The sequence below is a fragment of the Heterocephalus glaber genome, unplaced genomic scaffold, assembly GCF_053883595.1.
Source record: "Heterocephalus glaber isolate CG9 unplaced genomic scaffold, H.glaber_assembly_v1.0 deba00001523, whole genome shotgun sequence".
Taxonomy (NCBI): Eukaryota; Metazoa; Chordata; class Mammalia; order Rodentia; family Bathyergidae; genus Heterocephalus; species Heterocephalus glaber.
In genome coordinates, this window is record NW_028258327.1 from 1,688,619 (window position 1) to 1,706,264 (window position 17,646).

At 48.7% G+C, this 17,646-nt stretch overlaps 1 protein-coding gene across 13 annotated transcripts in view; it reads right to left on the reverse strand.

Annotated features, from left to right (window-relative positions):
* The window catches only part of LOC106008750 (uncharacterized), a 94,661-nt gene that overhangs the window by 76,705 nt on the left and 310 nt on the right, over positions 1-17,646 (reverse strand). For 9 of the 13 annotated variants that reach the window (XR_015441503.1, XR_015441502.1, XR_015441501.1 and 6 more), the window contains exons 2-8: positions 12,184-12,326; positions 10,913-11,077; positions 9,873-9,949; positions 7,557-7,763; positions 5,560-5,662; positions 4,458-4,666; positions 650-701 (exon numbers count right to left, since the gene is read on the reverse strand). Coding sequence is in view for 1 of the 13 variants with exons in the window: in XM_087187911.1 (XP_087044037.1) it covers positions 650-701; positions 4,458-4,666; positions 5,560-5,662; positions 7,557-7,763; positions 9,873-9,949; positions 10,913-10,920 (656 nt within the window). In the remaining 12 variants the exon portion in view is untranslated. Of the gene's footprint in view, positions 1-649; positions 702-4,457; positions 4,667-5,559; positions 5,663-7,556; positions 7,764-8,035; positions 9,852-9,872; positions 9,950-10,908; positions 11,078-12,183; positions 12,327-16,936; positions 17,467-17,646 lie in introns of those variants that run through there. The other 4 variants (XR_015441492.1, XR_015441493.1, XR_015441495.1 and 1 more) reach the window with 4 other exon arrangements.

Consider the following 17,646-nt stretch of genomic DNA (forward strand, 5'->3'; position numbering starts at 1 on the left):
GTGGTCGAGACAGACATGAGGGAGTGGTCACAGAAGGTAGAGGATGAAAACTTCAAAGACAGAGTCACCTCCCAGGAGGGCAGGAGACAGGAGGAGATGCACAGTGTGCGGGCTGGACAACAGGCTGATGAGGACAGAGTCCCCACACCCCGTGTGACACAACCACGACCCTCAGCACACCCAGAGACCACAGCAGGGCTCCACCTTCCCTACAAATTGTGTGACTTCTCTACCTGTTTCAGTCACTGCCGTGGAGATATCAGAGTCCTAAGACCTTGTGCAGTCTAGGCCTCTTTCCACAGATGCAGGAAATGACAGATATTTTGATCTTCTTAAGTTCCCCAGTACAAAATCCCTGCCAACACGCTAAGGACACCCACACAGAGCCAGATCCACAGCTCAGCCTCAACTTCTCCACCCAACAGAGGCCGGTTAGGTCCACTTGGGTACAACGAGTTCCACGGGGACACCGCACACCTTGATAGAAAGGTGTCCCCCCTGACTTGGCAGAATGAACTCCAAGTACCATTTTCAGTTTACCTTTCCGCATGGGAAATCCGGGCACTTTGGACCTCCTGGTCTGCTCCCTCGGGGACCCACCTCCTCTGGTCCCCACGCAAGTCCCAGCCCTGACTATCCAGTTAGTTACCTGGGGCCCAGCAACAGCTGTTCTTTTCCATCCTCCTCCTGTTCTGGAATCTCTGCAAGCAAATTCACAAATGTGCAGTCTGGTACTGAGTAGCTCCCCGTCCCCATCACAGACCCTGGGCTTCTCTGGCATGGAAATATCTAGGACGGATCAGAGGACGGGCACGGGGCCTCCTCTACTTCCGTTGGCGCACATCAGCACTCCGTCAGAGTGCTAGAGAATTAGTGCTTGCTAATATTTCAGGTGTCCCAGAGGGCAATTCAGGGCACTGGGCACAGTGAACAGAGCGGGCAGGGACACCGAAACACCCCTGGGAAGGTGACAAGTCCTGGGCTCAGGCTCACGAGAACCAGAGACTGCATCACAGGCTTGTGTTGTGCTTCTTCTCCTTGCACAGCTGCCCACCCACCAGCAGGGCTCTCGTGTCAGAGCAGAGGAGCCAAACGGAAGAACTGCAGGTGTAGGCTTTTAGCAGAACTATCAAGAGGACATGAATGGCCAGGCATGGTGGAGTACACCTGTGATCCCAGCACTCGGGAGGCTGAGGCAGGAGGATGGCTGGGAGCTCAAGGCCAGCCTGGGCTACATAGTGAGACCCTGCCTCAAAACAACAAAACGTGAAAAATAAAGACAGAATGCAGGACAGTGGAGCAGACAGAAATAAATAGCTCACAGGAGAATTTTGTCTGCAGCAACTACAGCTAGAACACACGAAAAACACAGCTGAACTATAGAAGAGAAACACAAATCCTCCCTGAACACTGGATCAGCCTCCACTCATGTCACCCAGCTGCATGCAGGTGGCTTCGAAGAAACAGTGGTACCTAGATTCACTAACTTAATTCATTCCATGATTCTGGTCACAAACTGAATGAATCGAAATCTGGTCGTGACCCAAATCAAATTTTCCCACAAAGTCAACATCGAACCTAACAACTGAATTTGATTTGGTTAGTGACCGGTTTGGCCTGTGAGCAGAATTGTGGAAAGAATTAAGTTCGTGGACAAGGGGCCACTGTGTTTTTTTTTTCACATAAAAGGCTCAGATTTAATACATAAAAATAGAAGTATCCTACAAGATAATGGTAAAGAATATGCCATGAGTATAAATTCCAAATACCTTTCTTTACAGAGAGAGCTACCAAAAGTTACAAAGATGGCCTGCATGAACTGCTGCCCCGGCCTCCTCAGGGTCAGCAGCCTCCGCACTCCCCAGCAAAAGGGCAGAAACCACTGTGACTTGAAGAGACTGGGAAACAGAGGACAATTTTTGCTGGCAGACCATCCAGACCTTCTGAGTTACCAGAAGAGGAATTTAACACCGCAGCATGAAGAACATGGCCACAGGTCTGACTGGAAAGATACCCAATGGACAGAGAAGCAGAGAGAGAAGACTGAAAGGAAATGATACTAACAACCTGAACAGAAATGCAGAAGGCCTTTGTCAGGCTCACCGTAGACTAGAGATGGCTCAGAAAGGATGCATCACCTCAAAAAAGTATCAACAGAAATATGCAAACACCAAACGAAAAGAGGTAAGGGAACGAAATAGCTTAAATTAAAAAACAATCAACCAAACAAGCAAAAACCACTTGGCTAGGGCTAGAACTCAAAGGTAAGAGGATTCCCTACCACTGAAAATAGCATCACTAGTATTTTTAAAAATCACGAGATAGCACCAACAAAAACTTCCTGGGTATAAAAAACCTTCATAGCAAGAGTTCAGGATACATGGGTAATACACAGATCAACTGCTCTGTCATCTGCACCAGGAACAAACACATGGAATTTGAAGTGAAAACACATTACCATTTCTATTAATAAAATAAATAAAATTCTAATGCATGAACCTAGCAAAACATGTATAAGGAAGTGACTTGATCAGCTACACAAATGCAGACATAATCCACATACATGAAGAAAGCCCACAACTGTCAAAATGACTCCATCTACCAATTCTAACCAATTGCAATATAAAACCATCCAACAATTTTGAAGACATCAGATAGATTCTCAAGTTTATTTGGAGTCGAAAGACCAAAAGAGCAAACACAATACTGACAGAAATCAAAGTGAAAGCTCTGGCAGGGCGGTGCTGGGAGGACAGGCATGGATGAGCACCGAGAACAGAGCCCAGAACCAGGCCTCACCAACAGCGCTCACCAAGGAGCCGGGGCCAATCACAGAGAAAAGAGAGTCTTTAATGAGAGCTGCTGGAACAAGCGGACAGGTGCCGAGGGCTGATCAGACCCCTGGACACCCGTGAGGGGGGACAACGGGGAAAAAGGAGAAACAAAGAAATATCCAAGATGCAAGGGGACCTGGAAGAGACAGCCTCTAGTGGACAGACTTGACAGTCTCCATGGTTGACTGGCTTTTATTAGCCAGCGAGAAGCACAGGCAGAGGAGGTCGTGGAACAGTAATGGTTGAAATGACATTTGAATAATAGGGAACAGGTTACACTTTTACAAGGGGAGTGTGTGAAAGGGAACAGGCTCTTCTCTATACTCCGATGCCTGCCCAAGTTAATATGGAACTACCATTCTTTACACTGTCCTCGGCAGATGCTATCTTCCCACAGGAGTAGGGAGATTACGAGCATTCTCCATACAGCTTTCTGGATGCTTTTCTGTTTCCCAAGGCAGGTTACATCGGCCTTGGGACTGTGGGGCATAAGTCATACAATTTGGCCCCAATAATTCTTCATATATCCTGGTCCCTGACAGGCAGGCACTGGCCATACAAAACCAACTCTAGACAAAGACCTTCCAGTTTCCCAAAAATTACATCAGAATGGATTATAGATACAAGATTAAAAACATTTTTCAGAAGAGAAAAGACAACAAAGAAGAAAATCTCTGTCAACTGCCTCAGGGCATCTCTTAGCCAGAACAAGAGGGCAGTCCACAAAAGAAAAGAAGGAGTAAGTTGGACTGTGACAAATCTGACCTCTGCTCTATGAAGAAAGACACTGCTGAGACCGCTCAAAGGTGAGCCACACACCGGGAGGAAATCTTTGCAAACCACATCAGGGATGATACTCAGAGACTGGGTCTTCGGGGATCTGGGGGAGGGAGGGATGGATACTTGGGTGGACACAGTGGACTTTTAGGGCAGCGAACCGTTCTGCATGACACTGGAGAGGGCCTGACAGAGTAAACCTGACAGACACTGCGGTCTTGTTACTAGTAACTATCACTGTGGCTCCTCGCTCACAGGGAAGGAAATGCAGCAGGCTGGCTGTGTCGGGATGGGGAAATTCTCTCCAAGGGAGGTGCTGAAGTCTCCCGGGTGCTACTGGATCGAGGGCCTAAACCAACCCCAAGGGGCAAGAGGGTCGTTCTCTTTCCTAAGTGCATTTTGACAACTCTCTTCCTGCATAAGACAGTGAACAAGACTATGCAATCCCTTTTCTGTACATCAGGAGACAGGAATTCAGGAAAGATGAAGTGATCAGTCACACACTGAGTACAGAAAGCCGTCAGGCTGGAGCTTGGGAAATTTTCTTAGTCCAGAACGATATTTATTCTGACGAGCTGCCTCCTGCCACATTCCCCTTCATGGCTTTAAAATGAGATGGGATGCTGCCGCCTCAAGACAGAGGCCAGGTTCCATCAGGGACAAAGCACACTGGGATGCTGTGACCTCCACGCTGTGTATTCATCCCGTGTTCCCACAGGGGCAATCCTGAATTTGCCACAGCTCTAAAGGACACGGGCACCAGGACAGCTCATCAAACAAGTCACCCTGTGACTGTAGTGACCCGTAATTACAGCTCAGCAAAATTAGGGCCTGAGGCCTCCTTACCTAGGTTGAGCATGTGGACGAGCTGCTCTGCCAGCCTGCACCCTGCAGCCAGTCCCTGTCGCCAGCTGTGCTCGTTGTCAGGGTGACCTCGACTGAGGTGGACCTCCACAGACTCCTTCACCAGCAATGACACTGCTCTCCCTTCTTTCAGCTTCCTGGTTAACTCAGAGAGCTCCTGTTTCTGCTCTCGAATGAGCAACGTGGACACCCTAGGAGGGAGAGAAGCACCAACGTGAACCCACAGAAAGGTGCATGGGGTTTACAGAGGCACTGAGAGAGGTTTTGTGACAAGATCCCCAAGGCCCCTCAAGCAGAACTCAGGCATGTGTCTGGACAGTTCCCTGTGGCAAAGGAAAAAAAGAAGACAAATTAAAGAGCTCTCCTGCATCACCAAGTGCTCCTGTAGGATGCCTGACACTGCCCTCATCTCCTCTTGTGTAATCAAAGACAGGTGTCCTGGGTCTCCTGCCTAAAGATGTCCTGTCACTTCCACATTTGGCCATGTAAGTGTCTGGGTCAATAGAGACACAGGGCCCTGGGCAGAGCTGGGACGCACACCCGACACAGATACGTGTCCGGATACAGCTGGGGTAGCTGGAGAAAAATGGAAGACCAGAGCTCTGCAGGCTCAGGAAGACAGATTCTTCTGGAGGACGTGCCTTCACCCCTCAGCAGGTGACCGGGAGGAAGAGGGATGAGGGAGGGACTGCACCACACCACAGGCTGCGACCTCAACAACCGCCACATCGTTATTTACTTTCATTTGCTTAGTTTTACTGGGTTTTTTTGGTACTGGGGATCAAACTTGGGTCCTTGCGCTTGTGGGGTAGGCGGCGGAAACACTGAGCTAAATCACTGGTGGCTTAGTTTTATATCATGTGAAATTGAGCTCAATGTATTTTTAAAAAGTGCAAATGAGGGTCTTCTGAACAGTCCCAGTCCAACAGCTACCACCTGTTTCTTCCCGACATATAACCGTGGAGCCTGTGGCTATGAGGCTTCTGCCCTCCCTGGCACACACAGCTCTTGTTTCTCATACCTGAGCTGCCCTCTTCAGGGACTCACACACCTTCCCCCCGCCCGCCCTGCACACACCCCTTACCTGAGCTGCTCGGTCAGGGGAAGCTCCGCAGACAGCTGCTGCTCTTTGGGCTGCGGCTTCTCCCCAAGCAGAGACTCCACATCATCTTTGTACTTTACACCTCCTGAGAAAAGAGATGTGTCCGCCTCAGTGGACAGCTGGACACGCGGCTGTGGGCACCGCCTGCAGAGGAGCAGGCCACGCCCATCACAAGGACAGCTCAGCACCAGGCTCAGCACCACCATCACCATATTTTGATTTCCTACTCTCTCAAACAGGTAGTGTCTGATGGTCTCCATTAGAGATAAGGACAGGGAAGCTGTCAGGCAAGTATACTGACAAATGACTGACGGTGTGACAGAGTCAGAACTCACATCCCCAAGTCTCAATGGGTGTCCAGGACCACTGGAATGGCCAGGCCTGTAGCCTCTGAACTCACACCCTTAGCTGGGCATGAAGCGGTGCCAGCTCTATTCTTGGAGTACAGTAAGTACTCCGTGGGATGGGATTCCCGTGAGGAACATGGTTCTCGAAGACAAAAGAAAAAATCTTGCCTGGCAATGTGTATACAATGTGCGGCAAGACAGTGTAAGGAGCGGACAGTAAATACCCAACACTGTAAAGCTGGTGCTCAGGTGGAATAGCAAGGCCCACCGTGAGTGGGTGCCTGTGCCAGGCACTGTTGTAAGAGTGTCACTACAACTAACTCAGAGCTAGCTCACTGCAACCCAGTGATGGGGGACTGGTGGAGACCACAGAACAGGAGGAGCCTGAAGGCACCGAGGAGGAGACTCCTGGATTAGAGCACAGGGACACCCCGGCAACCGCGCTCCACACACGTCCTCCACAGGGCCTGGGGATGGCTTTCTCCTCTGTCACCCTCAACATCTTTTCCTGCAATTCAATCTGATTCTATGGATGGACGACATGAGTGAAATGCAGTTGGCCTCTTCCCAAAACTCACCTGGAGACTCCTTCACACGGTTGACTTTTTCTTGAGTCCCCCTCAACTCACCAAAAACCCCTAGCAATGGATTGTTGGAAGGAACACTAGGTCGGTGTGAGGACTTCAGGCTCAGAGCGGGTGATGGTCCCTCTGGTGATGGCACTGGGCCAAGCGCCATCCCTGACTCCTCAGTCACCACAGGCCCCCTCCTGCACAGGCCAACGGGCTCTGCTATGGGGCCAGGTGCGGGAGGGTGGCGCCCTGCTCGTGACCCTGGCTGGACCACAGCTGGCCTCCTCCACACCTCCTCTCCTGCAGCCTCACATCTCAGAGCTCAGGGCCCCGAGTTCTACCTGGGCCTGCTGCTCAGCCCCTCCCGAGTCCACCAGCTCTTGAAGAGACAGACGGGCACCACATTTTGCCGTCCCAGACACACCCTCCACTGAATGACAGGAACGGCTGTCCTGGACACCTAAGAAGAGCCTGTGCCCCACAAAGCAGGTCTTCCCCATTGCCATTCAAGTGCCTGGTCTCCATGGCAACAATGGTGGCTGCCATAGGTTCAGTTAGGAGCAGAATCCCCCCCAAGCTCCTCTGAAACCTGTCGCCCCCAGCTTTCCCCGACATAACCAGCAGGTGCCGTGCCCACTTGGGACTCCACAGAAGCTTCAGGGCAAGGCGAGGCTCCTGGTCCCAGAACAGTAGGCCAAGAGTAATGCTACACATCTGGAGGATCTGAGAGGGGACACAGAGGGTCCTCACCGAAATGGCCTGACCCATTCTTGAGAAAAGCACACCATTCCCTGCCCTCAACAGGAATCGGTAACTGGGATTTTTACCTGGGTCCCACCCCACTCCTCACTCTGAACTGGGAAACACTGGTAAATGCTTTGAGCCTGTTTTCCATCCAGATGAAGGGCAAGATACCAACTTCTACCTTTCTACAAATATGGGAAGGTAAATTAATTTTGATAAAGTGAAGAAAAGAATCACTTTTGGAGACTATTTTTCATTTGTGGAGAGAAAACAGAACCATTTATCATCCTGCTCACTGTGAACCTACACAACTCACCACATTTCTGCACTTTGGTGTCTAGGGAGCCGAGAGCTGCTTCAGGTCTAACAGAACTTGATCTGCGGTCTTCAAATTGCAGTTCATTCTCTCCCTCCCAAGAGCACTTATACTCCTTAAACTCCACAAAATTCACTTCAGCCCCTGGATTGGGGCTGAGTGGTACTGCCATGGTGACCTCGGTAGCAGTAGATGTACATCCAAGGACTGTGGAGAAGAAATCCAAACACAACCTGGGTTAAAATCAAAGGAAATCAAGCTGGGCACGGTGACACGCACACTTGGGAGTGTGTAATCCCAGCACTTGGGAGGCTGAGGCAGGAGGATTGGTGTGAGTTAGAGGGTAGCCTGGACTATGTAGTGAGTTCACATCCAGCCTGAACTACATAGCAAGATCCTGTCTCAGAAAACAACAAAAAGGAAATCAAACAGGTTGGATCAGGAATGAAGGAGGACAATAACTACACTGATGAACTCACTGTTGGGAACAAGGTGATCAACAACTCACAACACTTGAGAATTTCACCATAAAAACAAGTATCCAGAATCCGAGTTCAGAGCAGAAGGTACTGCCCGTGCCTCAGACTAGACACGAATGAGGCAGTTATGGCCCAGGGTGCCTGGCAACGGCTGACAATTAAAGGCAGCGGATTGGACGGTGGGGAGGACACAGAATTCCAAGGAGCCCCTCCCTTCCAGCTGCCTGGGCTGTGCTCATACACGAGCCCCCCCCCCCCAGGGGCTTCAGAAAGTCCCCACCGTCATATGAGGACCTCCCACTCACTCATCCACCACCCCCAAAGGCTGTGCACCCTCGGGCTCATCCCAACAACCACTTTCCCCCCAAAAGTAGGCATATTTCTCAAAAGAGTTCACACTTCTCATGTCTAACACCATCAAAACAGAAATTGTTTCCCAACAGTTTACAGTTTCTTTAGGGTGGTCTGGAAGTGACTTTGTCCTTTATCATTAAAACGGTTCTTGGGGGTTTTGTTGACATCCAAACTGTAAAGCTAAGGAAATGTAAACGTGTCAAACTATCAGGACTTTTTCCTCTGAATATTCACCCCCTCCAGGTTAGCTACGTAGCCCAAGCGAGCCTCAAACTCATGGAGATCCTCCTGCCTCAGCCAGCCTCCCGAGTGCTGGGATTACAGCCGGGTGCCACAATGCCCCGCATCATCCATTATTTCTAAACCCATGAAATGTGTAGAACAAAGGGCATCACACGACACAGAGACATTACTAAATTAGTAAGGGTTTAATTTTTTTGTATTCATAAATATTATCCCGGCTATGATATGTCCTTTTTATGTTGGCTACTTCTCTCTCTGTGGGAAAACTGTTGGCTTTTCCCATAGCTAAGTTTGATGTCACTACCACTTAGCCTTCTCCTCTAGGTTGGGTTGCTTTTTGTGGTTGTCTTTTTTAATGCCACTAAATTGTGATTTCTGGATTACATCTTAGCCCCACAAGAACTTTTCCCAACTGTCAACGTGATTAAAAATAGTTCAGTACCAAACCTTGAATACTTGGGAGTTTCGGTTTGGGGAAGACAGGTAAACAGAATGGTATTTGTATGTCTGCGTTTAGTTCACTGGGGACTGGAACAAAACACGGCCCATCAGAAGCTGTTACTGGACACCACTGATAGACACGTGGTAGCTAACCGAGAGCTGCTGACCGGCTGAATCCCATGAGCACAACACGGTAAGTTATGGCCAGGGGCCTGGTTGGTGATAAGCCTCAGTGCACATGTGCCATGGGGCCCAGTGACACCAAGGCTGAGGTGGGCGGCTTTTTCAGCACCTGTACTTTCTCAGCACCCATCCCCACCTAGGTATCGTGAGCCTGCACCTTCTGCAGAGATGCTCTGCTTGCATGGCCAACACTTTCCAGGTTAGTGGTCAGACTTCCTGATTCGGGGGCAACACGTGTGATCCTGGACCACAGAGCATCCATGTCCAAGGGAAGGACGGGGGACTGGATCAACACCGGAGAAGGAGGCCACCTTCACCCCACACCATCCTCCAATTACACCATGGGATGCTAGTGGTTTTCAGATGATCTTAGATTCTGAAGAAATCCTGGGCCTCCATGAGGGAAGTATATTGGTGAAAAAGTAGAGGATAAACAGTGCAGATGACTTCAGACCCTCAGCTACAAATTTAGTGCCTAATGGGTCATACCTGTACCACACACCCTTTTCTAACACACAACATTCACCCGAGCCAGCTCCTTGGCGGTACCAAAGTCCTTTTCTCTATCCATCATCTGCTCATTTTATACACAACTGCTTTTTCTACTGTCACTTACACTGGGATCTGTTTTCTTTCTTTCCGGAGTTACAGCCATGTTTCTCGGCAGGCTGCGTGGGCAAAGGACTCACCTTCCTGTAAGGTCAGAGGAAGGGAGTGGTTTGATTAGTCATCTGGCATCTGGGGCTGTCATCGGGACTCCTGGGGACAGAGGCCTTTCCAGGAGTCATCACCACCACTGAAGGCCACCAATGCACTCTCCTGATACCGACACGGACCCCTATCCCACACTGACCCCTGCCTGCTTCACTTTTTCAGCAGGATCTTGAACTGAGGCTCTGCAGTCCATGTCTCAGTAGCTTCTCCTGATGTTGCTAAATCTAACCGTTATCTGTGAAAGGAAACCAGGGATGGGAGCCATGCGAAGTGTGTGTGAACCCTCACCTGTAGGACACTCACTGGAGATATTCCCCAGGGTCCTTTCATCCTAAATCTTCGGGAGGCAGAGAGCCCAGGGCTATGCCCCCTCCCTGTCCTCTTCCCTTTCTCCAGGGTGGGCTCAGCACTGTCCACGAGAGATGCTGTCACTAACAGTACTGACAGTCCTTAGTGACCCTGGTGCAAATACGAGAAGCTCCTCTAAGGGCTGCCATGCCCAACTCTGCATCCCCTGCGTAACCAGCAGTGTTTAAGCACAGGGCAGCAAACGCACCGCATGAGCTGAACTGCTGCAGATGTAAGCTCTGGAGCTCAGTAGAGCTTTTATATCTGATAAGGCCAACAAGAGGAGCACAATAGGGATATCAGCTGATTCTTGTTTTAGTAGAACAAACATTGTTTACCAATCATCGGAGCATCAGAAAACTGGGATGTCCGTCACACATTGTTCATTATGTTTGCAAATTCAAATATAAAAACTGTTTTCAATACTGTTGCACTATTTTATCTGAAAATTGAAGATAAAACAAGTACTATACTACTAGGACTACACGTGGTATTGAATTTATCTTCATGCGTGGAGAGAAGAGTGAAGTTGAAAAGCTCTTATCGGACAAAGCCAAGGACATCAGGGCAACATGTAAGTCTTACTGAACTTGCCTCTTCATTTCTGCAGCTGACGGAAACACAGTCAGGGAACACTGGTGAGGTCACCTTCATCCTCGGACTTGAGCAATGTGAGTGGCTTTCAGACAACCTTGAGCCCAGGAAGTGATGATATTCTGAGAGGTCACAGTCATTACCAACTTCAGACAGGTGTTGCAGCTGTGGGAGAAGCCAGACGGAGAATCAACACAAATGTCGATGCAGTCCCACCCAGTAACAGCTCCCCTGTCCAAGGAGCCCATGGTCACTGCCCACCGCTTGCTGGTTTCCCTGCCTGAGAGCTCTGGGGATGCTGAGGTGATAGTTTCTCTGGCTCTGTCTGCACAGTTCCCAGCTCAGGCCCCAGCACCTCAGATCTGAACTGCACTCACTCAAGGACAGCACCAAAGTGCCTGCAAACCTCCCATCATCATAAGGACATTTCTGCACATGTGTCTTGTCACCCATGGGCTCCTTCTCCAGGAGTAAACAGTCGCTGCCTGAGAGAGCAGCCTGTCCACACAGACCCCCACCTGCTGACATCGACCTGCGAGCTCTGCTGAAACCGGACCAGGACCGTGCTCAGGGCCTCCTCTGCTGCTCTCCTGTCCGGGGGCACAGCATCTCCGCCCTGTCCACCACATTCTGTGCTGCCACACCCCTACTGCAGGGTAAATGCCACATGGTGTTCAAACTGCTAGTGTTCTCCCTCTCAGAGCTTTGGGAAAGTGACAAAGTCTGTTATCTAAACTCCCAAGTTTTAACACAGGGTGAGAAAAACTGAGCGATTACCAAATACATGAGAGATGCTGTGGGCAAACTTTCACCTAATGCAAGTGGAGGAGGACAGGAGGAGATCGCTTCTTGGCCTCCGGCTAAGATCGAGTGAAGGACAGACAAATCTCACTAGTTCTGAGGCAGGAGTCCCCTGTCCTTCACCTCCCTAAGTTATAGCAGAACAACTGAAGGTGCGGTTTCCACCTTCTCCCACCAAGTTATTCCTTCTACACTCACACTCACCTGGCAGGCATCTACAATGAGGGCAGCTCCAAATTCTAGTCCCTGGGGTCTGGGCCGGGCCCTCACAGTCCTCTCTTCCCATCCTTGGACCGGGTGCTTCCAGGTCACATAATCCTGCTCTGAGTCCACCCAGGGGAGCTCCTTGGCCAGGTGCACAAATCCCCTGTGGAATCCCTTTCCCTCCTGACCGCACTGCAGGCTTGTGCCTGGAAGGCTGGAGGACATGTGCCATCCTCAGCATCCCTGCTGCTTCTCATCCAACTCACCTTCCTGCTAACCTTTTCCCATTCCACCTGCTTCGCCACGACCTCATCCACTCTGAGGAATTCTCATCCACTTGTGCCGACTTTCTCTCTTCCATCTGCATCTTCATTTCTGGTTTCTCAGGATGTCGGCTCAGCTTGGGCTCCTGCAAGAGACATGGTTCCTTCTGTTGTTTAAACCAGTGAGTTTGTGGTCTTTTGTGACAGCAGCCCCTCAGATAAATTCTCCCTGATCCTTCACCACAAAACTCCCAGCCCACTCACGTCTTCTTCCTGCAACTTACCACAGCGATGTGGTCACCCAGGGACATCCTGCTCATGACACAGCCAGAGACCATGGTCCTGGCAGTGGACCACAGAGACCACCATACGGACACAAGAAAAACAAATTCCTGGGCCCTCAGCTGGTTACTGATCAAAAGCATGATTTAGCCAAGCGTGGCAGAGCACACCTGTAATTCCTGCTCTAGGGAGATTGAGGCAGGAGGATTGCTGTGGGTTTGAGGCCGACCTGGGGCACATAGTGAGTTCAAGACTTGCCTGAACTATATATCAAAGCCCCACCTCAAGGAAAACTAAAACTAAAACAAAAACAAAATCAGCAGCATGATTTGTGCTACTTTGTTTTTTTCCCCTTAAATTCTTATGGGTACATTTTAGGAATACAATACATTTGCATTCATCACTGGGTACTTGTACCTTTATATGATATACCTTGGTTATTTTTTCCCCATTCCCTGTCCTCCCTCCACCCTCTCCACCGTTCAATATTTACAAAGACTTTGGTTCCACTTTTTCCTTTTCTCGTAATTTTTCCTTTCCCTTCTTTCCTTTCCCCTACCCCTCCCACTTCCCCTACGCCTTTGGGCCTTTTCTTCCTATTTCACATTATCAATTATTCATTTTAACCCTTATGTACACTTTCAGTTTCTCACACTAGAGAAACTATTCGGCATTTACACATGTGTGTCCTATTTATTTCACTATGGCCTCAATATGCATCCATTTAGCTATAAATGCCTCTAGTTTCTCATTCTTTATGGCTGTATAGTACTCCATTTTACAAAAAAAACCACATCTTCTTTATCCAGTTTCCAGTTGATAGGCATTTGGGCTGTTTCCAAGCTTTAGCTATTACAAACTGTGCTACTATACACATGGGTGCACATACATCGCTGTGGTATGATTCTAATTCTTTTGGGAAGACACCCAGCAGAGAAATAGCTGGGTGAAATGGGACCTCTAGTCCTAGTTCTTTGAGGTATCTCCATATTGATTTCCACAGTGGCTGCACCAATCTGCACTCCCACCAACAATGGAGAAAGGTTCCTTTCTCCCAACAACACCACCGACGTTTGTTATGGGTTGATTTCTTGATAGCAGCCACTCCTTCTGGGGTGAGGTGGAATCTCAGTATTGTTTTCATTTGCATTTCTCAAATGACTAGTGATGTTGAACATTTTTTCATATGTTTAATTGCTGCTTTTACTTGTCTGAGAAATGTCTGTTCATTTCAGATACCCATTTTTGAATTGGGTCTTTGAATTTGGGGGGGGGGTCTGACTTTTTAAAGTTCTTTATGTAGTCTACATAGTAGTCCTTTGTCTGAGGTACAGCTGCTGAAATTTTTTTCCCACATTGTAGGTTGTCTCTTAGCTCTGTTCATGGTTTCTCTTGCAGTGCAGAAGCTTTTTAATAAGATGAGATCCCAGTTGTTGGTTCTTTGTGCTGGTTCCTATGCTACTGAGGTTTTGTTCATAAAGTCTTTTCCTATGCCAAAGTCTTCAAGAGTTCCACCTAACTTATCTTCCAGCAAGTTTAGTGTTTCTGACTTAATATTTAGATCTTTAGTCCACTTCGATCTTAGTTTAGTGCACGGTGATAGATATGGGTCTAATTTTAATCTTTGGCAGGCTGAAACCCAGGTTTTCCAACACCATTTATTAAAGAGGCTATGTTTCCTCCAGTGGGGATGGTTGGCTGCTTTGTCAAAGATGACGTGGCTGAGCATGTCTGCAGTTGTTTCTGCATCTTCTAATCTATGCCACTGTTTCTTTGCCAGTACCATGCTGTTTTTATCACAGTAGCTCTGTAGTGTAGTTTCAAGTTGGGGATTGTGATACCCCCAGCCATGTCTCTGTTGCCTAGAACTCCTGCTATTCTAGGTCTCTTCTGGTTCCAAATCAATTTTTGGACTGTTTTCTGTAATTCTGTGAAATATACGTTGGAATTTCAATTGGCATTCCATTAAATCTATGTAGCAGTTTTGGAAATATGGCCATTTTCACTATACTGGTTCTTCCTATCCAGGAGCAAGGGATGTCTTTCCATTTTCTTATATCCTCTACGATCTCTTTTTTTTCAGAGTGCTGTAGTTTTCAGTGTAGAGGTCTTTTGCTTCCTTTGTTAGACTGATTCCTAGATATTTCTTTTTTTTGCACGCTATTACGAAAGGAATTGTTGCCCTACTTTCTCTCTCAGTGAGTCTGTTATTTGTGTACAAGAAGGCTGTTGTTTTCTGAGTGTTGACCTTGTATCCAGCTCCTCCACTGAATCTGTCAATTAAGTCTAGAAGTCTTTTGGCAGGGTTTTCTGGGTCTTCTAGGTAGAGTATCATATCATCAGCAAATAATGACAGTTTAAGTTCTTCCTTTCCTATCTTTATTCCTTTTATTTTTCTCTTGTCTAATTGCTGTGGCTAATGTTTCCAGAACTATATAGGAGTGGTGGATTTGTGTTACTTTTGAAGAAGCCCAGAATATGAAAGTGGTTTTTGTAAAAAAAAAACAAAAAAACACAACAACAAAAAAAACCCATGACTCTTCAGTTGGGCCTAGAAATGCCAGATAGGTAACAACAGGTAGGACAACTTGCCCTTCGTGTTGGAAACTGCATCCAATCCTCAGCTTTGCATACAGACAGGTCTAAATGGGAGACAAGAGGTGATTCTTGCCATTGCTTTTGTCTTCCTGGCCCTCTCCATATCCTCTCCTGTCACACACTGCCACCACTACTGTTGGGACCTGGAGTCCACCTTGGTGGCTGTCTTCCTTCACAGGTCCAGGTAAACATTTAGGACAAACAAAAATCGCAGTAAACACTGTCAGTACATAGACTCTATGTCACCAAGTCAGGAATTGTGACTGTTTTCTTATCTATTTATTTGAGTAGGAAAAATTTATTGAAAGAAAGATAGCTTCTGTCTGAGAGACAGAAGGGGGATCAGAAAGTGGGTTGCCCTTGACTGTTCTCTTCAAATCAGGGCTGTTTTACCAGCACCTCTTACTCAAGGCAGAGCCTGAAGGAAATCTCGAGAGTGCTTCACACTGGTCATATACATCCCAGCTAGGATGAGGCATTCACACTTCATTAAAGCCCGCTCTTCTGCACATTAGTAATGCTAAGAGTTTTCCTCTCATGTGGAACCATTAGGACATCAAGTCAATGTCTCTGTACTACCAAGTGACCATCTGTTCCCAACTGCTCTACCCGGGGCCCTTTCTATCTCTTTTCAACAACGCTTTCATGGGTACGGTGGTGCACACCTGTAATTCCAGCACTTGGGAGGCTGAGGCAGGAGGATCCCTGTGAGTTAGAAAACTCAAGTAATGAAATGCAGTCTGCAGTCAAGCAACATAACCTGAGACCAGAGCCTTGGGTCCTGTAATTCCCACTCCTGTCAGTACAAAAAGAGTATCCCGAGACACTCAAAAATGTACACATTACAAATAAACCACAATGACTGTGAAAACTGAAGGGGAGGAGTGCCAGCTGTCACTCTTTAGGACAGGCTCAGCACTCAATTTGTGCCTCTTCCACTTCTCACCAGTTGACCCAGCAGCCTTTCCACATACCTCCACCCTAAACAAATCTCAACAGATTGTGATGCCTGTGCCCCAAGAACACTTTGCTCTCCTACTCTAAGGCCATCCCCTTGGCCTTGGCTGAGCCTCCTGATCACCAGCAGAGCAAACAGAGCAGGGGCAGAGCCTTCCGGACACAAATGTCCTAGTCAGTGACAGCCTCTCCTAGGTGAGAACAGAAACCACTAAGGAGTGACTACAACAGAAGCAAAGGCAATAAAGGAGTAAGAAAGTGGCACTTTGGAGACAGCAGAATGAGCACGATGTGGCTGCAGCAGTGAGCTGGAAAGGCAGCCAAAGGCTAGGACAGGGAGACCACCAATCAGGTGATTCTGTGGTAGCAAGATTCCCAGCTGACTCCAAGATTCCTCTCTCCCTAATAATTCCCAAAATGTCAAATAGTGGGCTATCACTCCAGTGATCAGGTTGTGTAATGTGACATCGCTGACTTTGAGAAAAGGATATTATCATCTTAGACCTGGCGTATCAATGAATCTAACGGCCTGCCTGTGGAATGAAGACAGTATGGAAAGTCCCGGGCCACACAAGCTCTCTTTCCTTTGAGGAAGAACCTAAGAATCAGGCCCTACTGGGAGTTGTGAAGATAAGGAAAAATGACAGTTCACATTTAGCTTAGTGCCTTCTTTGTGCTAAGCACTGTTCTAAGGATGCCACACAGCTGAACTGACTTCCTGTGCCATCTGCCAAGTGGCAAGATGCTCCTCTGAGGGCATCCAGCTGCTTATGGTGGTGAGAGTCACACCCAGAGCCTCTGGCTGCAGAGTCTGTGCACTTAACTGGTCAAGAACCTTAGAAGGTTAGGGCCTGAAGCGAGTTCAGAGGAAAAGTCCAACCCCATTATCTGACACATAAGGTAGAGGAGAAATGAGCACCTTCAGAAGAAAGTGGGCAAAGGAATGTGGCCACATCTGATCAAAATCCAGCTCCACACCACTTCGTGGCTGTATGACTCTGAGCTATGTAACCTGTTAGTTTCTGCCTTCTCATCTGTCCAAGGGGAATGGCAACTGTTGTGAAGATCAAAGTCCAGACAGCATGGATGCCCTGCACACTGCAAACCCTCAATAAACGCTGGCCATCACTATCCCCAGGTGAGGGAGGCCCGCAGCACCTGCCACAGAAAACACCACACCCAACCCCCAGGACAGCACTGAGCCACCTGCAGGTCTGCAGTGAGAAGGGAGAGAAGGGAATGAAGACTGGACAGTGGGGTCACCAGCAACTGTTCCAGCGGCTTCCTCGGTTATTAACCCAAATGATGCTCACTCCTCAGGGATGACACGAGGACTCTTTCCCTCTTTACAGAGGCTCAGAGGGTTCACGGCCTTCTTCCCGAACTGCACACCTCTCGAGGAGCGAGACTCACCCCCAGGGCCTCCACACTAACCCGTCCCACCACCCTGCCTCACAGCGGAAGGCAGCGAGTGAGCAGAATGCTCAGACGCGCCCGGATGCAGGATAGGGAAAGCCCTCGCGGTAGCGGGGCTGCACTTCCCGGGGCGCGGGGGGCCCGAGGTGAGCGCGGCCAGGCACATATGGAGCCGGGCGGCCAGGCCAGAAGATATCGGGGCTCCCACTCCTT